Source organism: Microdochium trichocladiopsis (assembly GCF_020744255.1).
Source record: "Microdochium trichocladiopsis strain MPI-CAGE-CH-0230 chromosome Unknown B0I36scaffold_5, whole genome shotgun sequence".
Classification (NCBI taxonomy): Eukaryota; Fungi; Ascomycota; class Sordariomycetes; order Xylariales; family Microdochiaceae; genus Microdochium; species Microdochium trichocladiopsis.
In genome coordinates, this window is record NW_025763548.1 from 1,682,411 (window position 1) to 1,709,667 (window position 27,257).

A 27,257-nucleotide genomic window follows, 5' to 3' on the forward strand; every position below is an offset into this window, starting at 1 on the left:
TCCGAAATCTGTTGCTTGGTGTCAATAAGCTCGTCAATGATCCCAGTGCTGATCCATGTTCATGAGCGGAATGACTATCAAAACACTGGTCGGGCTAGCGAGGACAAGAGTACACCTAATCACTGTAGTGGTGGAATACAGGTGTACAAGATTACTTCGGGACGAGAATGATATGACCTCTGTTCTCTTGAGTGCATCTATCTGGTCGAGAGATTCTGCTCAAGTGTGTCCACGGGTGTCTCGGAGGACATGGGACTGGGGTATGTATGGGGACACAGAAGGCGGGGTCGAAGCACATACTTAAGGCAGAGATGGCGTCGATTGAGACGCACCATAATGCCCAAGAGGAGGCAATGATGGAAGCCAAGCAGTAGGATTCGTGCAGGTAGATAAGGGGCGCATGTTACTGGGTGACTGCAGTGGGATGGTGGCTGGATCGAGCAGCATTGCAATTATCGGGACCAAGCACGAGCTGGGAGGCCCGCCGTGATGCGGTAATGGTGTGCACCCCCACATCCAGCAACCAGAGCGCGCGTTGCTCCTTGGTGTGCGCAGGGTGATAAGCGCGATAAGCGGGCACGGTCTATGGGAGGCGTTGGCAGGTTGGCATGCTTGCAGGTGGACGATAAGGGCAAGCCGAGATATCTGCAAGTGCGAGCAGCATATGAGGAGGAGGCCCTTCTCTTATTTGGCATTTATCCAGCTGGAGTGCGGAGGGTCGTTTCTTGAATAAGGCACGGAAGGGACCGAGCCACGAAGGCTTGGACGTGTGAGGTCTGGACTGGCACGGACTGGCACGGACCAGATAAGACAGGACAGACAGACGTAAGCTTTTACCGTGGCATGGATGTTTCAAACAGAGCCTGCCTGCCATGATACGCGCATCTGGAGGCGTTGGGGTGCAGGCTGGGGAACGGGCGGCCAGGCGTCGCGGATCGCCTTCTCCTCAGCGGGCTCCGTGTTTCAGAACGTGCATGCTTCCGTCAGCCAACGCGCGGAGGCGGCGCGGCGGCGAGGACAGCAATAGGCCGAGCACAGCTGGTCTACGTCTTCACAGGGACGCGAGCCATTGTCAAGAGTCGGAGGGGAGACGTGGTCGGTCCGTGAGAGCGCCAAACAGTGGCAAGCAGTGCTCTGCCTGGGCGGACAATGTCATTGTGGCCGGCCGAGACAACCTTGGAAGGCACGCACCCCGCCCGCCATGCTGGGTCGCTGTTGCTGTTGCTGTTGGTGGGGAGCGGAGCCCCAAGACCAGACAGGGACCCTGAAACCCACGCCTGGCGGGGATGGGACGACCACCCCGACGTCCTCGTTGACCTACAGTGTAGGTCAATTAGCTCTCGACCGTCCCGCGGCGGCCGTGGTGCCAAGCACCCGACTGCAACGCCCGCCTTACTGATCAGACCAGCGCAGGTTCTGCTGCAATCAGAGAAAAAAAAAAGCTCAAGGAACACAGGGAGAACCGCAGGCCATCTCGGAAGAACGCGCAACGCCATCGAGGCCCAGACTCACCCCACGAGGGGTGCTAGCTCGCAATAGTGCCACGGGGTGGGCTCGCTGCCAACAACCAACAACCAGCAGGCCAATCCACGAGCCACCCGCGAGCCATCGTGATGCCACTAGTCGAGCCACACATTTCGCAACAAGGGAGCGTCTCGTCCAGCGCTGCCGGCGAGCCTCACGCGACCCAAGCCACGGCCCGGCCATGAGCAGATTTGAGCCGCCTCCCATTCGCTTGTTGGCCCACGACGATATCCACACCGTCCAGCATCTTGGACAAGTGCTCAAGACCAAAGTCTTGGCTCCTTTGGCGTGCTCGCCTTGGCGGGGAGGCCAGGGGGCCTGCCCCCTTCTGGCGTCTGGGCGCCTGCATGGAGTGCGTCGTCGAGCGCGAGGGTGCGTCGACTTATCGCCAGCGTCTCAGATTGCGGCCTTGCCATACAGATCCCCAGGTGTTGATGGCCCAGATACTTATAATCTGGTTACCCCTTTCGCCGTCGCACGCCCGCTCGCCCGTGGCTCACATTCTGCTGCCACTTGCCTTGCCGTCGTCGACGTAGACAAGAAACCTCGCCTGTTCTGCTCCTGCAATACTCTTACTTGGGCGTCATATGTCGATCGTGTCCCAGCATCGTGCAGAGTCTTGCCAGACGCACATCCCACCCCTCAGCGCATACCCGACCCTCTCCTCTCCTTGTTGATCGTCCTCCCTTTCCGTTCTGTTCTCTTCGGACCCTCCAAGCAGACTCTTGCCCTTCTGGTCTGTTTCGATGTTTCATCTTTAGAACGCGGGCCCACGCACTTACGAAGGCTTTTGACTGGCGAGCTGCAGCAGCACACCACCGGGACAACCACTGGCTGTCCTTCCTCTACACTAATACAGCTCCGGGCCCCCCACCACCCACAACCCGAGCTGGTCTCAACAAGAAGCTCGACGCAAGATAAGGATACTCGACGCGCCTCGTCACTTGTCGGGTGCTTTTTTGCCTTCATTTTCAACCTGCGGTCCTCTTCCAACTCTTCCAACTTCACAGGGGATCATCTTGACCCGCCAGCCCCGATATTATTTACTGTGGCTCATCATCACCGCTTTCAGCTGGGCACCCTGGACTGACGAGTTCGCCGGGGGACCCTGCTCACCACCGTCAAAGCTTTCTCAGTGCAACGATACGACCTCCCGTTGCCAAGGACAGCCGAGCCGAGACAAGAAGGGGAAGAAAACGAAGAGAAGAAAGTAAATAATCTCAACAACAGGCAGCAGGGTGCGAGAAAATCTCGGCATAACCGTCGTCTGCGAGGCCTTTTCCACCCTGTGTCTCCTCTACTCAAATCTCAAGCAGCTTCCACGCATCTTCTTGGCTGTGATACACGATGGCTACCACCACGCGTATTATGGCCCCCACGGAGCTCGTCCCGCGCGAGCTCGACCTGAGCGCCTATGGGCACGACGCTTTTATTGATAAGCTCAACATTGTTCCCGGCTTGAGGACAAGCACTGGTAAGTGACATTGCGACTTTTCCTTCGTTGCCCCGCGTTCCATGGTATCAGACTGGAACTGGACCACTGGTGCACAATCGCATGGTGCCGTGCCATCCCGTTTCCTTGAACACGCAACATACACACGCACACGACGGCATCCCGGCTCGACCTTCCTCGTCACGATCGGAAGGTATGACGAGACGCCCTGTCTCAGCAAGACACGGCTGAGTCGTGACGATTCGGATCGCTTCTCGTCCCACTTGGATCTCCGATGGCTGGCCCGCGGCATACAACCCGCACACATACCCAGTGCTCCCACTCTTCCCGTCTGTGCTGTGCAGGCTAGTGCCTGTGTGTCGGCAGCCACGGGTGCTCTTAGTCGAAGCATATCCTGGCAGCACCACGCAACACTGTTGGACTAACACACGAACCACCAATGCAGCGTTCTTTACATTTCTCCGCGCCAACCTCGTAGCTGTCCCCTCGGCCGCGTCATCCCCGTATCTGGAGCCGACCGCGTCCCATGGCTGGACACCGCCGTCGCCGGTGCCGTTCGCAAAGGTCAACCGCGGGGTCACCGGTGCCGCTGCCGCTGGCAGGCGGAGGGCCGCCATGAGCGACCTGCCCGTTGTCCCGGACGACCTCCCGCCCCTCTCCATCGGCATCCTCGATGCCCACGACGACAAGGCCGATGCCCTCGACCTCGTGGCAGATTCCATCGCGCAGCAGCGCCAGTCTGCCTACCGCTACCTGGCCCTGCACCCTTGCCTTCTAGCCAGTCTCACTGCATGCCTCGCAGCGACGCAGCAGTTTTCGCGCCACTGCGACCTCGCCACCAGTCTCGTGCTGCACTCGAGCGTCGTCACAGCCTATCTTCTCGGCATCCGCTTCCTGACCTCGCACTATGCGCGGCTCGCCGCTGGCTTGCGATGGTCGTGGCTCCTCGTCTCATCCGGAGCCGCAGATGGCAGCAGCGGCAGTGGCGACGAGAACAGCAACTACGGCGAGGAAGACACGATGATTGGCGTGCGGTTTCGGTCGGAGCTCATCGGCGCTCTGGTGTTACGCCTCGAAGTTCCAACCTTTGCGTCCGCATCACCCTCGCCCTCGGGCTCATTCAGCAGCCACAGCCGCTCCGCGTCAAACAGCAGCATCAGCAGCAGCCTTGGCGGCATGAGCACCGGTGCCAACTCGCACACGACGACGAGCAGTTACAGCAGCATTAGCAGTAACAGCAGCAACAGCACCGGCTTTACAAAACGCCACCACCGCGCCCGCAACAACTCGACACAGCTCCGCAGGGTCGGAGGCAATGGCAGCGGTTTCTACACGGGCAAGGGCGTGATCCGCGCGTGGACGATCAAGACCAAGTACCGCAACCAAGGCGTCGGGTCGGATCTGCTTCACGAGGCCGTCCGCGTTACCCGCGAGCGCTGCGGAAAGGACGCCGCCGTGGGCTTCGCCAGCCAGCACGCCAACAGCGCGACAATGGACCTGCCCGAGATCTTCTGCGGACACGTCCGCCGGACCGAGCAGAAGGCCACGCGGGCCCTCGACGAGGTGCTCAAGGGCTGGGAGGAGAACAAGCGCCGCAGGAAGTTGTGAATGCACGAATGGTTTTTGCCCTCCGCCTCCGCCTCAGAAGCTTGAAGCTTGGGTCATGAACAAACTCCACCTGTCTGTCTGTGCGTATGCTTGTCTGCGTGTCCGCGACACGCACACACGCAGCAACGAGACGTGCAACACAAACACAACAAACTCTTACTTTCGACAAGGAAGTCTACCACTTCACTTCACTTCACTTCTTGATTGGATTTGGGGGCCCCCCTGGACTAAATTGCCAACATACCGAATTGTTTGTTTATCATTATTTTACTTTTAATGGACTTCCACAAATGGCGTAGAAGTCAGTCGTGGGAAACAGGAAAGAAGGGGAAGAGGGTTTGGGGTTTGTCGTCTCGGTCGCGGCGTTCTCTGCTGTTTATTCTTTCTCGGACTCCTTTTCTCTTTGATATACCCTGTCGCTTCAAACATGATACCCGGTCCTAGCCAGTCCAGTTCAATCTCAGTCTTTTCAGGCACGTTCAAATAATATCCACCAACTTATATACTATTAGAGTCCATCTTGTGCTATCGGAGCCATGCAAAACCCCAGTGGCTGCAGGCTACGGCTGTGTCACTGACATTCTCTCGGTAGCGATCCATGCATGTGCTACAAGAAATGATGTGATGAACACAGTGTCGAAGTGAATTGCCCGAAAGAGCACAGTACTTTCTTCACGACCTCGCCTGCATACCGTCATGCCGTTTTTTTGAAATCTATTTATTTGTCTTGACATTCGTCTGTGCTCTCACAAGCGCACTCGCTTGCTCAATATCATGCCGGATTGCTCTCTCATGCGTAACTACCCTGGAATCTTGAGACCATAGAAGTTACCCACATTAGGAGACGATGAAGGCGAAAACAAATGCGCAATGGCTCGGTAAAAAACGACAAAAAAAAGAGAAGGTCTGAACGGGAAACGTAATTTCAGAGAAGAAGACAGGCGGACCGAGTGAACGGCTGTGCATAGCTGGGTTGAATCGTCCTGCTGCGATGCACTATTCCCAGTTTTTCACACCCTTCCAAAGTATGACCATTTAGATAGAGAGTTGTCAAAACAGCGCTAAGTGTGAGATGGTGTCGCAAGGCAACCGTCGTCGCCGTGGAGTGAGCAGTTCTGATGTGGAGAAGTCGCTAAAGCTTTCTTTCCTCGATGGCTGGCGAGAACTGCCCGTAATTTGTGTGCCTTCTTGCCTCGATTGCGAGTAGGTAGTTTCCGTTCATCATGGGGGTATCAAGTGGTGATTATTTATCGAACACTGCTGATCTGGCCCGACTTGTTGTGCTGATATGGACAGAAGACCCTAGTTCAGAGACAGGCATGCCTGTCTGATAGCTAGGCGCACCATTCATGGATGGGTGGGTGACCTTGGTAAGTCGAAAAGTTATGGATAGCCGTGAATACTATCGCATCGGCTCACAACAAGGGTTGTCGTCTTTCTTTCCTTACAAGACAGCTTGCGAGTTCAGAGATCGACGACGCTCCACGGTTTCTTCAAAACAGGGGCGCGATATGAAATCGTGCTTAGGATCTTCCTTGACTTTCTGAGCTTCAGTGGCGGCCTGTCTCATTGTCGAAGCCGTATATAGGACGGCCTTGGCGCTTGAGTGCAAACAAAACCTATTTGACAAAGCGTGTTAATGGCGAGAGAACGGGAGAGGCAAGAGGGACTCAAAAGGACGAGGATGTTGCTGGTTACAGAGAGACTAACATCGCCAATCGTGACCGTCTTGGCCGATCGGTGCTCTATGCACACAATGCAGTCCTGAAGAACCTATGTGATTTGCCACTGTCAGCTCAGGAACCTCCCAACAGAGGCAGTGTTGCCTGAAGACGATGAAAAGCGTCACAGATAGTGGGCATGCGAGAGTCAGTGTAAAAGGCATGAGGTTGGAGCCGTACCGTCCTGAGGTAGTCCTTGAGAGCCACACGAGTTTCGTCGTAAATCATTCCGGAAATTCTCTTGACACCACCGCGCCGCGCGAGCCGTCTTTGATAAGAGGAATTGCCGCAATTAGTATGGTTTCAATGTGGTCTGCGAGGTCCCCGTCGATGGGCGGCGGTTCCACTCTAAGGTCGTGCGCATTCAAATATGCTGATGCGGCAAACGACTCACCGGATGTCAGGCTTCGCTATCAAGAGGGATCGGGCGTCAGCGTTCTCATTCCACAACTTGTAAAGCGCCGCAACTACCGCGATAAGCCCGCGGCATGATGTAACGTCGGACAAGCGACTTACTGATGCCCCGAATGCTGTCCCGGAGGACCTTGCTGCGCGGGGGTAGACCCTCGGTTAGAGCCCATTCCCTGCTAGATCTGTCTCTCTGCCTCGTACTCACCGATGCCGTTTGGCGCCCTATGGTTTTGCGTCAGCAAGCTAGTTCATGTTGACACGCGACCCTCACATCGACTTCATCCAAACAAAGGTGATAGAAGCCACCTCGCGGCCAAGAAAGCAAGTCGTGATAGCAACGTGAGCTTATTATTCAGGTCCTCCCAAGAATATTGGAACAACATGGTGACCAGACACAAAACAACTCACCTCCTTTCCTCCGAGTCCTCTCGCTCCTTTCCCCTTGCCGCCATAGCCAAAACGGCTGCTGCTGCCCACGGACGTCGCGACACCCTTGCCCGGCATCGTGTGACCACCAAGACCGAGCTATTCAATTTCCCGGTTGCAAGTGAAGACGGAGACAGAGGGGCGGGGGAAACAATATTGCCCGTGGCGGTATAGAGATCTTGTTGATCTGGTTGCGCAGACAATTGCAAAGCGTTGTTGATGTGAACGACGTGCAGGTTATACTTGGGTTGTTGTTGGTTGGTGTCTGGTGGAGGCGGGGGCTGTGTTGTAGGCTTGTTGCTGAATGCGCCTCGTTGCTCCGGTCAACAAGACCCCGACCTTGCACGTGCTGGTCTGCCTGTGAAGAGTCCAGGCACACGCCTGGGAACGGCGACCTGGTGGATAGTTTGCCCGACAGGCCACAAGATCTCGCGCAACGCAAGCCTTGGGCCTTGTATAGCGGCTGGCGGTCGTTGTCGTTGCTGGATTGGAGGACTAGCCGCCTGACGCGCCGTGTTCCTACTAGGTCTGAATAGTGGTCCAGGTTGAAGTGGAGTGGTAAGTACGGTAACCCTGGCGGGCGCTAGAAGTTAGGCAAGGCCCCCCAGGCCCAAGAGCTGCAACTGCGTGCCCCACTTGCGCAGTCCAGCGCTCTGAAAGGCGGCTGCTTGCTTGCCGCCTGCAGTCGCGTGGGCAAACGGAGGTGTTCATGCAAGCCAGCCAGTTTCGCGTCAGTAAGCGTACCTTAGGGAACGGGAGCTTGGTGTAGACGGAAACGCAGCCGTGTTTGAAATCTACTGTACGAAGCGTATGCTTATGGTCTTAGGGAAGTTACCAAAGAGAGTCGCCTCCCGCCGTCTGCCTCATCTTGTTCTCAACGCGCCACACAGTGCTCAAGCAGCCCTCCTCATCTCCTGGATTTGCGCCTCTAGCTAGATCCCTCCATGCCCGAGATGAAGGTCGCCTCCACAAACAGCTGGCCCTCCTCAGTGACCTCCTGGTCGTCGACCTTCAGCTTCAACGTCGCAGCCTTCTGCACGGGAATGTACTGGAAGATGTACGGCTTTGTGCCGACAGCGCCGGCGACAATCTTCTTGACGAAACCCGGGACCTCGTCCATAATGTCGACACGGTCTTGCCTCTTCTCCAGCACAACCTCCATGACAACCTCCACAGGCTTCCCGTCCTTGGTCGTGCCAGTCCAGACATACTTGGACTCGGCAGGCTCAGCCCAGCCAGTCTCCTCGTCGAGCAGGGTCTTGGTGTGTGTTATTGAGCATGAGGCGCCGCCCAGGATGATCTCGCCGTCCTTGGCTACACCGCCCACAGGGACGGAGGTCGAGCCGTACGACGGTGGTGTGGTGTACTCCATGAGGATGGCAGAATGTGTAGGGCCCTGGAAGTCGACAAAGTTCCAGCGGGCGGCGGCGTGGTGTGGCTTCATGCCCTGGATCGCAAACGAGAGGAAAGCCTTGCCCTTGAAGTCAATCGGACCGTCCTGAGTCAGAATGGTGCCCTCTGCCACACATCTGGGCCAGAAGGCGTGTCTGATGGAGCCCCACGGATTCGCCGGGTCGGTGCCAAAGTAGCTGAATCCCTTCTTTCCGACGACAAAGCCGGGCGCGGACTGCGTGACCTTCAGGTTGACGATTGCCTTTTGGTCGTTCATCGACTTGATGCTGTAGCTCTTGCCATCCTCGGAAAGCTCGACGGCGCAGTCCTTGGCGTAGAAGGCGGTCTTGTCCTCGCTGAACTCGTGCTCCGAGAGGGGAGTCGAGGACCAGAGGTGCGGCTTTGATCCGTCGGGGTAGAAGACCTTTGTGTTGAACTGGACCGTGGTGCGGATGCCGCTGCGGTGCCATGTATGGTCAGCCTTGTGTATGACAAGCTCAATTTGCGGCCGACTTGCTACTCACGCCACATTACTATAGATGACCTGGGCAAGGGCGAGGTGGCCGCTGTCGGACATCAGGTAGAAACTCATGGTCTCAACAGAGGTTGAGTTCATGACGATCCACTTCATGTCGTCTCTGGTAAGCTCGGTGTAAGGGGTTGTCTTGGCCTCTTCGGCGACGGACTGGATCGCGGAGGGCCCATAGATGGGTTCCTCGGTACCGACAGCATCGGCGAGCCTGCAGAGAGTACGTGCAATGTCAGTCTTGCTGGCCAGGCACGTATCGAGGGTCTTGCAGGGAGCGCGGGTTATCGCGAGGCATGAAAGTGCACGCCCCCTTGTGGCTTGTGGTCTTGGAAGTGTGGACATACGTCTTCTTTGCCCAGGCGAACATGGTGGGCAGGGTTGTCCGGCGAGACCGGAAGCTGCGGAATTATCGAGGGTGAATATCGAGCAACGGAGTTGGGTCTTTCCTGGCAGAAAAGAACGGAGTAAACCAGCGGTAGGGGAGAGGGGAGAAGAGGGACGTTTGGTAATGGTAATGAAGAGGGGCGGTGATCACGATAGGGACCGTGGTGACGGTCGGGCGAGGCTAGCGGGCAGCTAGTGAGGGACGACGTAATAATTCTACCGCCGCCGAGAGTCCCTGAGCTGGGAAATGCCATGCAGGTCAAGCCTTTGCGCGTGACGGGCTTCGAGGCACAGTGGCAGTGGAGGGGTGCCTGCCGGGTGTTGGTGGGGGGACCCTCTATCAGCGCTGGGCTTGCAGTGGCCACCTGCAGCAGTGCGATAGATACATGCCGGCATGTGAGGATGGGTGCACCGCTTCCAAGGCATGAGAGCTTCTGGATGATGCTGTGCTGCGATTTGGCTATATACCATCGCCCCAAAACGCCTTGGTGCTTCCCGCTACTCTTCGAATACGCAGTACGGGCGAAAACGAGGACAGGTTATTGCGGTCCAGGCGTCATCGTCTTGCTGCAGGCGTGCACGAGAAGTTGATGTCAGTACAGGACTCGCAGCGCCTGCCCCAGCAGTGCTTCCCAGCAAGAAAAGGACGAAATGTGGGGCCCATATCACAGTATCCACTGAAACTCACCGATTGTCAGACTGTCGGAACGGCGCGCGCAGCGTGAGAACCTCAAATTGCCAAAGCCCCATCTTTTTATCTCTGAAAGGCCCGCGATCACGACGACGACGACGACGACGACAACAACAGAGCACAGCAGCAAGCAGATCTCATTCTCAGCACATACGCCGACGACCCTCACGCCAAAAACTTCGGACCTGCCACTGCGTTGCACTACGAGAAGGACGCCACGATTTCGACCGCTACCCCGGTCGCCTCCGCAGATAACTCTCCTGCCCGAATACATCAGATTAGGAGCGACTTTCCGAGCAATCGCCCACCATGTCGAAAGGGAAGGGTGCCTTGGCGGACCAGATCGTCAAGCTCATCGTCGGCGCCGGCCAGGCGAGTCCCAGCCCGCCCGTCGGTCCCGCCCTGGGCAGTAAAGGTGTCAAGTCGATGGACTTCTGCAAGGTACGACAACATATGGCCTCTTCGCCGCGCGCGCCAGCAGGGGCAGTTAGGCAGACAGGCTGTTGCCGCAACCAGCCGCCTCGCTTGACGGATGCGCTCTCGACATCAGGACCAGAGTCCAACAAGCAGAACGACTAACCAACACCGCGGCGACCCCCGTGAATGTAGGAATTCAACGCCCGCACAGCACACATGACCGTCGGCACGCCGATGCCCGTCCGCGTCACCGTCCGCGCCGACCGCTCGTTCCACTTTGACATCCGCACCCCCCAGACGTCGTGGCTGCTGCGCAACGCGGCCGGCCTGCCCATGGTCAAGGGCAAGCGCAAGGGCGCCAGCAAACCCGGTCACGAGGTCGTCGGCACGGTATCCCTCAAGCACGTCTACGAGATTGCAAAGATCAAGCAGTCCGAGCTCCGGCTGTCGGGGCTCTCGCTCGAGGGCCTGTGCAGGTCCATCATCTTCCAGGCCAAGTCTATAGGCATTGAAGTCGTTGCTTGAAGCCAGCTCGGGGCTGGTGGGAAAAGAGAGAGAGAGAGAGCAGAAATGACAACAAAAGTGGACAAGGAAGAAACAAAATAGAAACCCACGGCAACTCCTGGCTCGGGTGTATAGTGCTATCGTGAGGAGATGCTGGATTGACAACGACTAAAGTCTAGAGCTGGAAAAGCGAGACAAAAAGAGTCGTGGACAGGCATTCTTACAGCAATAGAAGAAGAGGTCGTATATGTCGATGAGGGAGGCCAGATCTTGGCTGCTCGAGATCATCAAGCAAACTGAACAGTCATCGAGAAGGACTGAAAGAAACCCCTGGGAAGCGAAGGGTATTCTGTACTATACTTGTACAATGGATAAGACTACCAATCTCTGTACACCAAGCTGTCTATATCAACACAATCACATCATAAGTAACGTCAAGACGTACGAAAAAACTGGTATGTTATGATGATTAAGTGTGGATGAAGGTGAAAGAACTATTCTATCTAGGTCATGCCTTTATGTCTGATCTAGGTCGCTCAGGGAGGGTCTGTTGGCTGCGACGTCTAACTGCTCTCTGCTGGTGAAAGGACAAAGTACGATTACAAAACCATAATGTCGACCTCGGAAAAGTCTGGCGGGGCCCGTCCGTACACGATCCGAGCCTTGCTGTCCAAGGCCGTGCCCTCGTTAGAGATCCAGATATGCTCGCTGAATTGGTTTGTGCGCCGGATCTCATCATCGCTGACGCCAATGTCGTCACGTGGGATCCAGACCGTCGGGCGCACGGCTCGCAGCGCAGAGTGCGTGAACGCACGCCTGACCAGGGTGTCACGCTCCTCGGGTGTCAGATCTTCGATTTCGTCATGGAACCCGCCATAGAGAGCGTCACCTATGGCCCTCTGGGCCTCCAGGTCTTTGTTCCTCTTGGCGTCCCGCACCTTGCTGGCAGTCTGCATGCGCTCCTCGGCTCGGCCATAGGTCTTCTGTGTCAAAGTCTTTCCCGCGCCGACTACCATCTTGACTGGTTTGAAGCCAACGCGCTTGTTCGAGCGACGCCGACCAACGCCGGAGTTCTCGTCAGATGAACCCCGTGCGCCGTCCGAGTGCCCCGCCAGCAGGCCGCTCTCTTTGTCGGTATGCTCATCCTCTTCATCGCGGACAAGACCGAAACGACGATCTTGGGCGCGCTGAAAGACCTGATCGCGGATTACCGCCTCGTCCTCGATGGTCATGGGCAGATATCTGAACATTGGCCCAAAGGACATGTTGAGCAGAATCTGATACAAGACAGTCAGGATGGTCGCAACGATCATGATGATCGCCTGCACCGAGCACACGGCCTTGTTATCATCGTCCCTCACAAGGAAGAATAAACCAATCAGACAGATCTCCATGAAATACAGCCCTGTGAACGTCTGGTTGATCGCTCGAGGATACAGCACACCACCAGTGTCAAGCGTGAAGCGGTTGACATAGAGCATGGTGTAGCGATTGGCGATCCAAAGCAGGCTGAAGGTAATGATGGCGAATATGGAGATGATCGGAGCGATGATGCAGTAAACCAGAGCGATGCAGGCAAAGTTGGTGTAGACGGGGAAGTAAGAGCCCCATTTAACGTTGGGTAGCTGCGTCTGCGTCCTCCACTTCTCACGCGCAGTGTTGGCCATGATCCTGGCAATAATGTACCAGCCGACCAAGGCACCAATCTGCAGCAGTGTACCGGAGCTGACAGAAAGGGCTTGGAGAATCATGTAAGAAAAGAAGTAGTTGGCAACCCCCGGTACACTGCTAGCAAGCTGGTTGGGAATATCCGCCGGGTTCTCGGCGATGTCGGCCAAGAATCGAGTGAGTGTGGCACCGATCGACACGACCAAGAACACCTGCGCGAACAAGAAAGCAAAGTAGAACTGCTGCACAATCTCCGACTTTTGGGATCCTGTCTTAGCCCCCTTAAGGTTTGCCAGGAAGTCCATGATGATCGGAACGAGCCAGAGCAGCAGTGCGAGCAACACAGCTGGCAAGACACCAGCCAAGGCCTGTGCCACGTACTGCAAAACGTCGTTGGTTTCAAGAAACCTCAAAAATGGCAAGGCCTTGATAAGTGAGTCGACTTGAGAGAGCGTTGACGTAAATGCGATGGCGGGCGCCCAGAAAATGATCATGCCAAACACGACGCCAACGACGCCGAGGGTCCGAATCCATTCGGACCACCATGGGATGGCCATGTTGTCCCAGAGAACGTCATTTGGAGAAATCTCGACCACGCGTGGGGCCATATGCTTTGGCACGTGGTGGATCACACTCTGACAGGCCATGTGCGCGGCGACTTGGTGATTGAATTGAATGAAGGCGGACTTCATGAGTGGATACCTTTCAGGGTGTTGCTGATCGGCTTCGATCTCGACGTTGAGGCGAGCGAGCTCGGCGCGGCACCAGTAGATGGTGTCCACCTTTTTGTTCACAAATGGAATCGCGAACATCCAGTCCGCGTAGGCAAGGCGATGAGTAGGGCGAGATGACTTCTTAACCCATCTCTCCCACTCTGCTTTCTCTTCCTTCTCCATTGCCTCCTTGGCCTCTTCTGTGTATGCGGGCTCGTACTCAATGGGCTCGATTTCAACGCCCGAGAAGGGCAAAATGGCTTTCAGCTTCTGCCAGAATGTCTTCTGCTTCTTCCGGCCAAAATCTGTGTCCTCGTAGCCCTGGGGAATGGGGGATGCGAAGCCTCCAGATGGTGGTTTCCAGAACTGGTACCACCGCGCATCTTCATTGACGTACATGTTGTCAAGATTGGTGGCCTTCCGCGTGGTGTTGTTGAACATCTGCATCTCGATGCTGTCCTTGTTGAGCATGGCATCCTGATCCTGCGAAGCAATTGAAGCACTTGGGCGATGGCGAGGCTGTGTGTCGGCGGAGCCCATCACAGGGGCGCGCGTGGATACAGGAGATTTCTCGTAAGACGATCTTGCGAAGTCCTTCTCAGCTGAGAGTTGTGTTTCGCGGACGTCCGAGCCTCGAGTCGCGGGGCGCGACTGCGTACGTGGTGCGCCGCCAATCTGGGTGAAGCCATTTGTTGTCTCGACAGTACCATCGAGACGCTCGCCAAACTGCTTTCCAGAACCCGCTATTCCGTGGCCAGTCTTTGAGATGAAGTTTGCTCCCATTCCAAAGCCCTTGCTCAACTTGGAGATGCCGGAGGCGAGAATGTTTTCGTTGTCATCTTTGTGCGATGGTCCGCCGTCATGTTGTTCCGCATCTTGCTGATCGTGTACCGCTTCGTCCAAGGTATGCGCAACCTCATGTTTGTCTCCGCTACTAACACCTTGACCAACTTCGGCTTGCATCTGCGCGGCAGCATCTTCTTTCTTCTGTCTTTCAGCCTTCTCTTCTTTGGTAAGGTTCCTTGCCTTCGATGCTTTCCGCGCTGCTTTCTCGTCCTTCTCTCGCTTCTTCAAGTATTTCCGCTTCGTCTCTCGAATCAAGTCTGACTGTGCGGCTTCGAGCTGTTTGTGGATCTTGTCGCGCTGCTTGATCTTGTCGAGGAGTGGATTGAAGTCCCGCGTGAGCCAGATGTTGCGGATTCCGCCCGGAAAGACGTCGAATAGTCCGCGTAGAGCCGACTCGCTAAGCCACTTGTCGGGGATGCCATTGACAAGTACCGTTGTTGCTGATGCTCGGAGGCGATGCTCAGCAGTGGTCAACCAGTCCTGCCGAACCTTGATGTAGACTCTCAACTCGAAGAAGAACACAGCGCAGACCCAGATGATGACTCCAAGCGCGAGGATAAGGTGCGCCCAGTAGCGGTTCAATTTGTCGGGATCGATATTTCCCCACGCCAGAGTGTCGAGACCCGTGATCTCGCTCTGAACTGGGGTGTCCGTGTCATTGCTGACGTCGAAATCGTTGCTCAGTCCGCCCACATAGTTGATCGGAACCAGGATGGGAATGACCACCACAGCGATTGGTATAAAGATCACGAGCAGCGTCTGCAGGTATCGGAGGAAAAAGTACGAGTCTAGTCCACACTTCTTGATGATTTCGCGATCTTTGAAGCGAAGCAGGGTGCTCAGCATGCCCCATGGGCTTTGTGGAGGCGGATCTGTTCGCTCGCGCTCTGGAACGAGGTACGTCTTTGGCTTGCTGCCATGTGGACATCGGGGTCAGTTCGTGCTCGAAAGAGACTGAAGCCTCACTTGGGGATGGGAATTGCCTTACAAAATTCTTGCTAGTTTTGTTCTGAGGAGCAGGAACACACCAAGCTGGACTCCAAAGACGATCAACGAAGCACTCAGGGCGGTGACGAAGGAGACCAAGCTCTGACCCCGGCTTTTGTCGCGGGCGGCCGGCGACCCGACGTCACTCATGGTGGGCGGTTTCGACGCGTCCTCGCAATATCGTTTGTCGTGGAACGGCCGCGATGAACTCCGAGTGCGATTGTCGTTTTCAGGTCAACCCCTCACCAGGAAGAGGTATGGCGTTATGTATGCCGACGACGGGCGTGGGGGCCAGTGAGAGGCGCAATCATATATGTGTGCAGATCCAGTCAGTTGCCGGAGGATCGTTCTGTGTGCGAGTGTTTGCGGCTGTGACGAGTCACAAGTGTGTCAGTACGACGAAGAGACGGCCTTTGTGTGAAACGTCCAAGCGGGAGGTCGGCCTTGGGATCCGCGACGAGGCGCTCGGGCATATGCTATGCGGAAAAGATGTTTTCGCTAAAGTGCACAAGAAAACATGAAGAGACAGGTTAGGGAGGTCAAGAATCAAGAGGCGTGCGTGCCGGTGCGAGCAGCAGCCATGGGGGAAAAGGGTTCACGCTTGGGTGGCAGTCAAGATGGCGGCGACAGGGTCGACGACACTGTCCTGTTTCATCATGGGCCCTGTCCACAAGCGGGAGCGCCCCTGGTTGGCGCTAAGGGCCATTGTGGGGGCCATCGAGCAGTGCTGGCAAGGGATTGATTGGCCTGCCTGGGCGCTCCAGGCCGAAACCTGGAACAGCGCAATGTCGAGGTGCAGATGTCCTGACATCAGAGGCTGATCGCGGCTGGTGCCTCGCACAGGGCCACCCCTGTGCCTCCCCTCATTGGCCCAGCTCAGACTATCCTCCTCGTGTCTCAAGCGCCGGGCTGCCTCCCAGCAATTGCTCGCTGGACGGCATTCCTCAGGGCGTGCACTGACAGCAGCCAGGCGCGCGCCTGTTGATCGGGACACTGCGCTAGTGTTTTGACAGGTCGTGGCCATCAACGTACAGTACACTTCGGGCCTGGCCAAGCAACCTGCATTCCCGTTTGATGCTGCGGTTGCTCTTGCGAGATGAAATCGACAAGGTGGCTCCCGAATCTGGGTGCTGACAGCTTCCAGGTTTATCTTGCTCTAGTCCTGGCATTCCCGTGGTCGACTCCTGCACAATTGCGACCTCCCCTGCAACAATCCATGCTGAGGAGAGCAGACCCCACCTCCACCAGCTGCCTGCCTGCCCTCCCACAATACAATTGAACCCCCCGCTGGAGGTGGTTCTCTACGACACAAAAGTCGCGGGCCGACGGGATGCAACAGGGCCAATTCGCATTGATACCTGAGGCCAGCAGCACTAGAGCCATTTCCTACAAGAGTGTCTGTCAGGCTGCCATTGTACCTAGCCTGGACACGACACAGGGGCCGTACCGGATTCTCGGTACCGGCTAGTTAGTGCTTGGGAACACCCACCACAAAATTACTGTCATTTGCAGGTGGCCGTGTGGTGGCCGAGTGCAGCAGCTGGGGACCACCCGAGCCCTCCCTATGACGTGCGTGGCCTGCACATCCCTGCCTGCCACGAACTGAGTAACCTACCAAGACACCTCCTCGCTTCCTCTGCGTATCTACTCGGGTTCGGCTCGTGGTTTCTGGCCGACATCCCGATAGAGCAGGGCCACCCCTTTGAGCTTGGCATGTGGCACATGCCAGTCCTCTCCTCACTCGATATCGGCGGGCATGAGCTCGATTGCGCGGGATGCCTTGACAGCAGCTGTCTCTCCTGTCAGCACGCATGCTGACGGCATTGCCACGAGAAAGCAGCAGCCGCAGGAGGAGGAGGCGGAGCCAAGGTCCATTCTGTGCGCAACTCCAGACCGCTCTGTCGTGCTAGTGGATATCCCGAGATCGATTGAAGAGGCCCAAGTGGCCCTGAGACAGCCCGTCCCGCACAGGCGGCTACTATCATCAGAGCCGCAGGCTCTACCATGGACACTGCCAGAACCCAAGGCCCCTAGAGAGGGCATTCCCGGGGCCAGCAGTAATGCCCATTCTGCATCGGCAACCATCGCGGAGTTGATGACTTTGGAAATCGCCCTGGCCGCTCTCGAAAATGTACGGACGTGTCACAATGGTGGCCAGTGGTGTCTGCCTCGGGCAGTCTCTGTGGCGAACAAAGAGGCGGCTGCTCGGGCAGACCACAATCTGCATCTAGGAAAGCGTGAACTTGACACCTCCGCGCAAAGCCGGGGTCCATGGCCTTCAATCTTTGTTCCAGAGGCGTCTCATCATATCACGGGCACAATCCAAGACACCCGAGACGAGCTTCTGATGAAGACCGCGTCTGTAAAGTTCGACCTCGTCCTGCTCGATCCGCCGTGGCCAAGCCGGTCCGCGCGGCGCAAGAAGAGCGGCACCAACTACGCGACCGTCAGCAACATGGCAGAAGCACGACAGCTGATCACTGCGGTGCCTGTGGCCTCGAGACTTGCCGCGGGCGGCCTCGTGGCGGTCTGGATCACCAACAAGCCCGCCGTGTACGATCTGCTGGTCGGAGCCGGCGGCGTCTTCTCGCAATGGGGTGTCGAGCTCGTCGGGGAGTGGATATGGCTGAAGGTCACCAGCACCGGGCAGCCGGTCTTCAACATGCACTCGCAGTGGCGGAAGCCGTGGGAGCGCCTGCTTCTCGCGAGACCTCGAAATCCCAATCCCGGTGGCTCTCTTCTTGGTGGTAGTAGCAGTAATATTGGTCAGGATCGGCCCCGGAAACAAAGGTCCGTCCAGACGAAAGTCATCCTCGCTGTCCCGGATCTGCACTCCCGGAAGCCCAATCTTCGCGGGCTTCTGCAAGACTTGTTGCCGCCAGATTACCTCGGTCTCGAAGTGTTTGCTAGACATCTCACGGCTGGTTGGTGGGCTTGGGGCAATGAGCCTCTCCTATTCCAAAAGGGAGAGCACTGGGTGGAAGTAGAAGATGGATCGAGTGCAGAAGGGCTGAGCATAGGCTGAAGATGGACTGTTGAGACTTTATCTCGGGCTGCTTCCGGCTGGTATAATATACCTGAGGCGTAACAGACCTATCACGAAATGAAGAGAGTCGATGAACAAGCGCCCTCATCTTGCTACCATGTTCTGTCATATCATAAAAGCGTATAGATCTACAGTTATGCGGCCGATTGGGGGCCTCTCGCCGCAAAATATGAAGCCAGACCTTGCCAGGTCAACTCATGCAGTTGTATTATACAAGAGTTCGTTCCAGAGTTTTCGTCCTCCCGCGGTCATCCTCTTCTGCTGCCCATCGAGAACAAGAGCGACTTTTCGCACCCGTCCATGCCTGTGCGATCAGAGCCGCGGAGGGTGGTCGAGTTATGCTTGTGGCTCTGAGGATCCGTGTTTGACGCATCCTGCATGAAAGACATGCCCGAACGGCCGAACACCCGGTCGCGATTGGGATCCTTGTGGCCTCCGTGTCGCCATCTTGTCGGCGGAGCACTAACATCTCGCAGCTCGACTCTGACCCCTCGTCCTGTTTCCCTCCCCAAATCTCTGAACCAGCCACGACACCTTCTATCGTCGCACAACACCCCTTATTTCTTCCCGCTCGCGGCGAACTTGGGATCCAACGTCCTCTGGTTATCCCAGCCGCCCTGTTCCAACAGCGCCTTCGCCTGCTCGCGCAGCTGCCTGTCGTCACGGCTCTTCTCCTGCTCATCCCGCAGCAACATCTTGCCAGTCTTCTGTGTCTCCTCCATCTTCTTCATCAGCGCGTCCTGCTTCTTGAGCGCCTGCTCCATGATCTCCGGCTGCTTCCACGCCGACGCGTCGCGGGCCTCCGCCGGCCACACAAACGGCTTCACCAGCTCGACAATCATGAGCTTTATCGACCGCGGCCGCCGCACCCGCCGGGGCTTCTCGTTCGGCTTGGGCTTGTCTATGGGCTGCTGCGCCACCAGGGACCGGATCCCTGCCGTCTCGACCTTGTATGCGTGCAGCAGGTAGTCGCGCATGTCGAGCTTGTTGAAGGTCAAGGGCACACGGAAGGTCGCCAGCGTCGGCGGGGTGGTGGGCTTCGGGCGGAGCATTGTGACGAGATGCGAGGGCCTAAAGAAAATGGACGAACGACCGGGCGGCTAGTCAGCAAGGAACGTATCACTCGAGGAGAGCGCTGGCCGGTTGGCTGGCCTGGTGGGCGGGCTGGCAGCGGCGCGGCAGCATCGTGCATTTTCGAGATCGAGCGCTGCGTAGCGGGTGCAATGTGTCGTGGTATCGGCATGCACTGTTGCGGGCCGCAGGGGGACTTACAGAAAGACCTGCTTGCTGCCCAGCTTGAACATCCTTTCGCCGATCACCATATTGACTGCTTAGGAGTTCCGTTGTGCTCCGAACGGTCAGGCGTGAAGTACAAGTGTCGCGATGTATGCTTGTTTGTTCAATGTTTCGACGCCGACCTGTCACCTGCTAGAGTGAACGGTTCGATTTGAATGGTGAAATTTGTCCAGCCAATCAAACCTGCTCGTAGGGTGGGCCTAGAACGGTGGAAACCGTGCAAGCATGAACAAAGACCGGACATGGGCACTGTATGCAAGTGTGGGTCGTGCCTGTCCAAAAACCCCAGGCCTGGAGCTGTCAGTGTCCCACTTTAATGCTAGCTGGTTTTTGAACGCTCCGCTGACACTTGACATCTATGCTTTCAGGGACTTCGTGGACCTCTCTCGGTTGGGTTTTGACAATTTTACTGATTTGGATTGGACTGTCATATGAAACGCACAGATTCAGCTGTGGTGTGTGCCTCGTTTCATCAGAGGCTCTTCATGCTTGTGTGGCTCGCTGGCCAATAGTACAGAGGTATTCGACATGGTCTAGATCTATCCGCGCGACGAATGATCTACCCTCAATAATACACGGGACCGTCTAGACGTCAAGTCCATCGACGACGGTTCCCTTCACCCACTCGTGCTGGATGACGTGGGCCACCTCCTTGGCGGCCTCATCGTCCACGAGAATGCTGACCAGGTACAGAGCTGCATCCAGGCCAGCAGTTACTCCCCCCGCCGTGATGACCCGAAGACCACCGAGGCGCATCGCGGCGCGGCGGGTCATGGACTCACGACGTTGGCTGGAGCTCTTGAAGGAGATACTTCCCTTGCTGCACGGTGAATCTTGTCAGTCAACTGAAGCTCGCCGCATACTTTGAGAAATTCTTTTGGAGGCGGAATGACTCACCGAGCGTTGGAGGGACGGCGACCAGCGCCGGCGTCGGACTTGCGACGGATGTAGGGGTTTTCGTCCTCGTCGCCAATGTCGAAGCGGAGGTTGTTGACAACGTAGCGAGAGTCCTCGATGACGTCGGTTCTCTCGACGCCGTCGCGAACAGCCGAGTGGCTGCAGAGGAACTCGAACTTGGTCATGAAGTCGGGGTGGCAGGTGGCTGAAAGACCCGAGAGGATACCCTTTTCGGCCAGGAAGAGGGATCCGGTGCACACAGAGAGCAGAGTACGCTCTCGCTGGGAATCCTGCTTCTGTAGCTCAGAGTAGGCGCCAATGAGACCCATTGGCTCGAGCTTCTTGTTGAGAACATTCTCGGAATCGCCGCCGACGATGACCATGACGTCAAAGTCATTGAGGTGGTCGTAGGCCTCCTTGTAGGTAATCTGGGAGTTGATGATCACACCCTGCTCGGAAATGATCTTGGGCTCAGCACTGGCAATGGTGCACTCAAAGGCACGCGTGTCTGGTAGCCACAAGCGGCCGCGTCAGCGCTAGAACGAAGCAGCCTGGTCGAAGGCGAGCAGCAATTGTAAAAGATGGGGGTTCTGTATACATACTCTCGTCATCTTTGTTGTGGCGAGCCGTGTACAAGACCTCCTGGACTCCAGCAAAGTCGAGGAGATCGAACTGAGGCTGGAGGACAAAGAGAACCTCAACAGGGTCCTCTTGGGAGTTCTTGGTTGCCATGGTCGGACGTGGTGTATGGGTTGTGATGGCTGTGTGGTGGATATGGGGTATACAGAGGACCAGAGGGTAAGTGCTCAATTGGTGCTCTTATGGACGATGGGGAGAGGTTATGGACAGGTGCTAGAGCCTAGAGTTCTTGTGGCTCGCGCGACGGCAGTAGATGGGCGGATGTGTACAGGATGGCTGGTATGTAGATGAGTGGGAAGGCAATGGAGGAGGAGGAGAGGGAGGAGAGAAGACGGAAGTGCGAGCGCCGAGTCAGAGAGGGGTCCAGGACCTTTTCATAGTTGACGAGGATTTGGAGAGGTGGGAGGAGAAGGCGGGGATGGACCAAGACGGGACCTGACCTGACTTGCGTAGTGCCCCGGCGGGACGGTGCGAGACATTGCCTCACAAGGCAGAGGCAGCAGCTCCGACCCCTCGCCTGGCCCTCTGAGCTATCGTTTCCTGCTCAAGAGGCACCACAAGAGCTACCACTGCAGACAGAATAGGAAGTGAGTGCTCGCTCCTTGCACCCATACAGTGCAGCATGAAAGATCTGCTCTGCTGCTCCTCTGCGCGGACCCCGCCTCCAGCTGTGCCCCCTTCCTGACCATTCGTCCGCTCGGGTGAAACGCCCGTGAGTGCCATTTGCCTTTGAACCCTTTGCCTTCCGATCCCAACGAGACCGAGCACTGACAGCTGCTGTGACCCGCGGTCGTCACTGACAGCAAGTCGACCCATGCCATGCTGCTCGCCGTGGACCTACCTACCCTTGGAAGCCGCGCGTGGGAGGTGGGCTGTTTGTAGCTGGGCTGCAGGCCCCACCCCCAGGTTCTGAGCACGCCTGCCCTGGCCTTCCCCAGACTTTGCATCGGGTAGGCCCCACTTGGAGAGGGGGATGCAGCCGGACCACTGCTCAAACCCAAACCTCCTCACACGACCAGCGCCTCTTTCTCCCACCTCCGCTGCAACGTCCCTTGGGCACAGCACGGATACAGCACGGTCAAGTCCTCTGCTGCTCGGCGACCGTCCCGCAACGTGCTCGCTCCCAAGCAGGCTCAATTCTCCGCCAGCACGTTTGCGGAACAGTAGTTTGCGCGGGGCAATTGGCTCCGTCCAGCAGTGGAGATCTGCAGCAGGATGATGGTCGGAAGACCAACATGTGACCCACGGACGAGCATGCGTCAAAAGTCGATCATCCCACCTTGAATCGCGTCACCAGGCAGCTCGCCCCGGCCACAGCGGACCTCACCTGCAGTCCCAGGGCATGACCTGCCGGCTCGCTGCGCGGCCCCTCCCCTTTGTCTTCCGGGCCTGCCACCCCCGCTATTAGCGCACGCCTCCTCGCTGAAGCTACAAGTAGTCGATGCCTGCAGGCGGTATTCCTTCACGGCCAGCAGCGACTGATTCATCACATAATCCTAAAGGCACATTGTCGATTGTTCCATGTGCAATTCCTTGTGCCAACCCTGACACCATCCACTTTACTGTGCCCGCATCGCTCTCAAGTCGCGGGTCAGGGTGATTCGATGGTGGGCTGTTGCTACAGGCGCATCTCTGGATGTCGTGTCACCACGGCCCTCTCCAGCTGCAAAGTGGGTACAGTAGTGCTTCTTCTCTTCACACGGTTCCAGTCGTGCCGCTCGATTGTTTCGCCTCAGCATGTCGTACAATGCCGGGATTGCTACCGAGCCCATGCCCTAATAAGAATGATAAGAATATAGAGTTAAACAATTGTTGTGTTATTGGGTTGTCCAACGAGAAAATTGTGTCTAGTTCTGGTCATCGCAAGCTCGCACCCCTAGCACTCAACCAGCCCAGGTACCAGCCCAAGCCTGACGTGGTGGAGCTAGAGCCGCCACGTGCATTATCTTATCGTCAAGACCCATCATCTGCGCTGACGTTGTCGCATTCCATTCCGCTCCCATTTTCATTTGCCAAGCTTCAAAACGATATGTTCGCAATGCCCAAACACACAGTTGACCGCACAGGCTCCTTCGAGCTCTCATGAGGCCTGTCACACTGTAACACCCCGTCTGAGGAGGTCTGCGAGGGGGCCGAGCCACTACTGCTAACCTGCGACCGCCGCACAACCTCGCGGTCTTCGCTGATGCCTCAAGATGTCGTCCCTTCCGTGAGTGTTGAAATCGACCGGACGCCGCTCCACCAATCTCCTCGGTGCCTCGCTGACAATAGCCAGTCAGTTTAAGGATCTTACAAAGGCTGTTCAGGCGTACGTCCCAACCGGCACCCTCCCGCTCTCCGACGATCTCGCAGATATCATCGAAGGATACGTGCGCAAACATGAGGACAAGTTCGAAGAGTCGATCGCCGACAAGGTCAACGAGGAACTCCTCTCCATATTCCATAATGCGGTCGCCAATAACCCCCCGCGATATGCTCCGTTCATGGCTGTGTTGCGACGTCTGCGCCCGTTGATCAGTCAGCCGGACAAAGTTCTAAAGTGGACCGATCTGCTCATGCCTATTCTCGACCACTTAACACAAGAGAAGGACCTCGCAAGCGAGTCGCAGGCCCTGGTGCTGGAAATATTGACGGCCGAGGACGAGCACAAGGGAGCAGGTCCAGTGGGCGGGGTCCCCATGGCCATGGCGGAGAAGCTGTTGTGCATCTGGCTTGAGGAATGTAAGTGTGCCGGACGCTCTGACGAGGCGAGCCAGAGCTTCAAAGAGAGGCATATACGCGAGACGCTGCTGCAGTATGGTCGTAAGCGACCAAAGGTACGGGAATCTCTGGGTTGTGTCATGCGTGATCTCAGAGCTTTGCTAACAGACGGGCTAGGACTTGATGATAGTCATGGACAAGTACTTTGTTCGCATGACATGCAGGGCACGAATCTTGTTGTTGGTCGCTGACTTTGTCAAAAGTCAGCCTCCGCATCTGTACACGATTCTGCAAACGCCTCTTTTTGGCAACCTCCTTACTTGCTTGCAGCAGGACACCTCGTCCACCATCATTTCACTGGCGCTCGGCGTCCTGACCATGGTATTGCCTCATATCCCGAGCTCCCTGGTCCCATACTTGCCTACTCTGTTCAACATTTATGCGCGCCTGCTGTTCTGGGACCGCCAGCTCTCTCACGAAGCCACATCAGCCGACTCGACACAAGATCCACGCATCTCGCCGAGCTCCTCAACATGGGACAAATGCGGCTTCTCGTCGAATCTTGACGTCACCTCTATTCAGCATCTCATGAGCTTCTACACAATTTTATACGGGCTCTACCCTATCAACTTCACCGACTACATCCGCAAGCCGCAGAGATATCTCCGGCACGCTGATGTACCAGAAGCCGACGATGTAGAGGTGCAGCCTACAGAGATCAGGCACGCCACTGAGCCGTTCAGGCAGTGTCATTTGCTGCACGAGAATTTCTATACACTCACCATCGAATCTGAGAAGACGGACTTTGGGAGATGGATCAAAAGCGAGCCTGCCGAGGTCGTTGCGGACTGCATGGCACTCTATGTTGCACCCGAATGGCAACCGGAAATTATTGCACCCAATTTTACAGTGGAAGCACCTGGGGTTGGAGCCGTCGACGTCGGCGACGAGCCTGAAGCCACTCTCCTTGGCGGTCTTTCTCCACAGCGGACGTCGGTGTCCAGTAGCACGCAGGCCGAAAGCCTGAAACCCGCGGTGTCTCCTGATATAGAAAGTAATGCCGAAGCGGACGCTTTGCCGCCGATCGCTCGCAAGTCGTCGCAGGCCAGCCATCACTCAGTCAAGGATTCTTCAGCCATGGCAACGTCTAGTGATGGGCTTGAAACTCTGCCGCGGCAATTGACAACCTCGGGCTCGCAGACCCGTCTGCAAGATATGATCAACTCCAATAAGGCCATCAAATCTGGACTACACCAAAGTCTGAACAATGACAGTGTGCCTTCTCTGGCACTTAGCCAGCATGAATCGATTTCAGAGCGTTTGCACAGCCACCTCAACCCTGGTGCTGCTCCTGCTGGGACTGCCACTGACCAGAAAGGATGCCGCGAGAGCTCGACTGGTCATCTGTACCGTCAAATTCTGCTGCTCCAGAACGATCTTACTTTTGAGAGATTCATGAAACAGCAGCACTTGACACATATGGGGGAGCTTCGCCGGCGGCAGCTCCGTGAGGCAACGACAGAGGCCGAGGCACAGAACCTGATGATTACAAACCGACATTTGAAACAGCGACTTGCTGAGGCGAAAAGCACCGAGATTCAAGTCAAGAAAGAGGCAGAGAAGTCACGTACCATGTCCAAAAAGTGGGAGGCCGACCTGACGACGAAGCTGAGAGCCCTTCGCGAAGAGCAGAAGAAGTGGACGGCCCGGGAGAAAAGCCTAGTCTCGGAGCTCGACGCGGCGAAGAGCGAGCACGCAAAGCTTGTGCAGCTCTTGTGCGATGCCGAGGTCAGAGAGCTGGGTTTGAAGCAGAACATGCAGTCGGTTGAGCTTCATGTTGCCGAGTTGGAGAGGCTACGCAAGGAAGTGGAGAGGTTGACGGAGGCTGAGCGCAATTTCCAAGCACGCGAAGCTGAACGTCAAGCGGCGCTGACAAGTGCGGAGGAGGCAGACGGCCGCGCAGAGGCTTCGCGTATGAAAGTCGCTGCGCTGGAGCAAGAGTTGCGACAGAACCAGCAACGGCATCAGGCGGAAATATCAGCTTTGAACACGCGCTTACAGGATACTCTCAAGAAGGGTTCCGAGCCTCAGATCGAGGACTTGCGGCCAAAGCTTAAGGCGGCGATTGCTGGAGCCCGAGCCCAGCAAGAACTGTTCAGGGAGCGCCTCGTCGAGTTCGCGAAGAGAAACAATGCTTTGCAAACCGAGCTTCTCGAGCTGAGATCTAGCCTACCAACGCGGAGGCGATCAGACCCACTACATGCGTACGACAAGCGGCGATCCAAAGATGCGTCTTCCGAGTCTGAAGATATTCCCCACACCCGTACCCAGCGAGGTCTTTCGGACCCCGAAACCTACGACCCGACGTCCTACAATGCCACGGCACCACTTGAGCCTGTCAAGTCGTCGGGGTCAGATGGTCGTGACGGAGGGCCGCTGATAGACGCAGCACCGGAGCGCGCAGAGACAGGGGCCGCTGAGCGCTACATCGGACGAGGTACGTTGGCGATTGGTTGTCCGGACGTCACGTGAATATTATGAGCAAGGCCATGCTAACAGGATGCAGGAGGTGTGCAGAATTTCCGAAAAGAGAAGAAAGACAAAAAGGATGACCGTGACCGAAGAAAACTTGTCGGAATACGAGGCATTCGGGGTTTGTGTAGGGGATAGGAGCACCATAGCTGGCAGGAATGGGGCTGTCGCGAATGCAACTCTTGAATCAACAGCGGCAAAACTTGACTGCCGGGGTGTTTTGAAAAAAAGACAATTGTGCCATGGCCGTGACCAGGCCTTGAAGGACATCCCTCAAGTCTACTGTGTCTACTTGTGTAGAAACCTAGGCATGCAGGTACGCAAACCATGTTTAGTGCTTTGGCACACCTTGTTATGGTAGCGGGTCAAAGAAGCATAGTAGTATTTTGTGTCACCCGAGCTTCTCTCGGACCACGCAGATTCTCAGTGGCTCGTTCTGGCGCTTTTGAGGACTTTTGAAGGCAAAGTGCGAGGGGTTTGGTTGCGCGCCGAGACGTCAGACCAGCAGCTGGATTTGAGGCACAGCAGCCATGGCCACATTGCTGGCGGGGTACAGACCGTTCCTATTGCAGAATCAACAAGTGCTAACAAATACTGGCCCTTTCTCTTTTTGGCCTTGCCGGGCCAGCTCCTCTCCTCCCCTTGGGGTAGGTAGGGTGGGCCAAACACGAGAAATCATGGTTGCAGGCGAGTGCTGCTTCCCCGATTCGTCCCCCATGACACTACATGCACGGCCAAGCTCCAGTGATCCCGGTCATGCAGGGTGTCATGGATGTGCTTGCTGTGTGGGTTCTGCCCGCATACTAAAGCTTGGTGATGCTTGCTTACACTACTTAGCGTAAATACGCATGGCTGGGGATAAGAACTTGCGCA

At 56.5% G+C, this 27,257-nt stretch overlaps 10 protein-coding genes across 10 annotated transcripts; 5 read left to right on the top strand and 5 right to left on the bottom strand.

Annotated features, from left to right (window-relative positions):
• Positions 1 to 1,597: 1,597 nt before the first annotated feature.
• On the top strand, positions 1,598 to 2,743 carry B0I36DRAFT_118304 (uncharacterized protein). The gene has a single exon (XM_046148000.1). The coding sequence runs from the start codon at positions 1,706 to 1,708 to the stop codon at positions 2,612 to 2,614; it is 909 nt and encodes a 302-aa protein (XP_046012763.1). The 5' UTR covers positions 1,598 to 1,705; the 3' UTR covers positions 2,615 to 2,743.
• A 128-nt stretch (positions 2,744 to 2,871) lies between these two features.
• B0I36DRAFT_374118 (uncharacterized protein) lies at positions 2,872 to 4,585 on the top strand (the record flags this gene model as incomplete). The annotated part of the gene is made up of 3 exons (XM_046160246.1): positions 2,872 to 2,998; positions 3,423 to 4,068; positions 4,225 to 4,585. 3 exons carry the CDS (start codon positions 2,872 to 2,874, stop codon positions 4,583 to 4,585), a joined length of 1,134 nt encoding a protein of 377 aa, XP_046012764.1.
• Positions 4,586 to 6,135: 1,550 nt separating this feature from the next.
• B0I36DRAFT_243937 (histone-fold-containing protein) lies at positions 6,136 to 6,576 on the bottom strand (the record flags this gene model as incomplete). The annotated part of the gene is made up of 3 exons (XM_046150016.1): positions 6,136 to 6,204; positions 6,296 to 6,358; positions 6,487 to 6,576. Coding segments are annotated over 3 exons (222 nt in total), but the record flags the coding sequence as incomplete, so codon positions are not given.
• Positions 6,577 to 7,833: 1,257 nt separating this feature from the next.
• Positions 7,834 to 9,734, bottom strand: B0I36DRAFT_267798 (oxidative stress survival, Svf1-like protein). Its single transcript, XM_046151235.1, has 3 exons — positions 9,409 to 9,734; positions 9,060 to 9,275; positions 7,834 to 8,993 (listed from the first exon to the last, which is right to left on the bottom strand). Exons 1-3 carry the CDS (start codon positions 9,429 to 9,431, stop codon positions 8,072 to 8,074), a joined length of 1,161 nt encoding a protein of 386 aa, XP_046012766.1. The 5' UTR covers positions 9,432 to 9,734; the 3' UTR covers positions 7,834 to 8,071.
• A 445-nt stretch (positions 9,735 to 10,179) lies between these two features.
• B0I36DRAFT_323171 (ribosomal protein L11) lies at positions 10,180 to 11,499 on the top strand. The gene is made up of 2 exons (XM_046153935.1): positions 10,180 to 10,580; positions 10,749 to 11,499. Exons 1-2 carry the CDS (start codon positions 10,449 to 10,451, stop codon positions 11,079 to 11,081), a joined length of 465 nt encoding a protein of 154 aa, XP_046012767.1. The 5' UTR covers positions 10,180 to 10,448; the 3' UTR covers positions 11,082 to 11,499.
• On the bottom strand, positions 11,500 to 15,836 carry B0I36DRAFT_267802 (uncharacterized protein). Its single transcript, XM_046151236.1, has 2 exons — positions 15,276 to 15,836; positions 11,500 to 15,200 (listed from the first exon to the last, which is right to left on the bottom strand). Exons 1-2 carry the CDS (start codon positions 15,422 to 15,424, stop codon positions 11,660 to 11,662), a joined length of 3,690 nt encoding a protein of 1,229 aa, XP_046012768.1. The 5' UTR covers positions 15,425 to 15,836; the 3' UTR covers positions 11,500 to 11,659.
• A 1,308-nt stretch (positions 15,837 to 17,144) lies between these two features.
• Positions 17,145 to 18,257, top strand: B0I36DRAFT_215095 (MT-A70-domain-containing protein; the record flags this gene model as incomplete). The annotated part of the gene is made up of 2 exons (XM_046148954.1): positions 17,145 to 17,456; positions 17,511 to 18,257. Coding segments are annotated over 2 exons (1,059 nt in total), but the record flags the coding sequence as incomplete, so codon positions are not given.
• Positions 18,258 to 18,399: 142 nt separating this feature from the next.
• B0I36DRAFT_323176 (uncharacterized protein) lies at positions 18,400 to 19,738 on the bottom strand. The gene is made up of 2 exons (XM_046153936.1): positions 19,593 to 19,738; positions 18,400 to 19,391 (listed from the first exon to the last, which is right to left on the bottom strand). Exons 1-2 carry the CDS (start codon positions 19,640 to 19,642, stop codon positions 18,878 to 18,880), a joined length of 564 nt encoding a protein of 187 aa, XP_046012770.1. The 5' UTR covers positions 19,643 to 19,738; the 3' UTR covers positions 18,400 to 18,877.
• A 49-nt stretch (positions 19,739 to 19,787) lies between these two features.
• B0I36DRAFT_267813 (class I glutamine amidotransferase-like protein) lies at positions 19,788 to 21,715 on the bottom strand. The gene is made up of 3 exons (XM_046151237.1): positions 21,116 to 21,715; positions 20,514 to 21,021; positions 19,788 to 20,436 (listed from the first exon to the last, which is right to left on the bottom strand). Exons 1-3 carry the CDS (start codon positions 21,243 to 21,245, stop codon positions 20,202 to 20,204), a joined length of 873 nt encoding a protein of 290 aa, XP_046012771.1. The 5' UTR covers positions 21,246 to 21,715; the 3' UTR covers positions 19,788 to 20,201.
• Positions 21,716 to 22,985: 1,270 nt separating this feature from the next.
• B0I36DRAFT_267814 (Hamartin protein-domain-containing protein) lies at positions 22,986 to 27,006 on the top strand. The gene is made up of 4 exons (XM_046151238.1): positions 22,986 to 23,361; positions 23,428 to 23,968; positions 24,030 to 26,349; positions 26,419 to 27,006. The coding sequence occupies exons 1-4, from the start codon at positions 23,348 to 23,350 to the stop codon at positions 26,520 to 26,522; spliced, it is 2,979 nt and encodes a 992-aa protein (XP_046012772.1). The 5' UTR covers positions 22,986 to 23,347; the 3' UTR covers positions 26,523 to 27,006.
• The last annotated feature ends 251 nt before the right edge of the window (positions 27,007 to 27,257 follow it).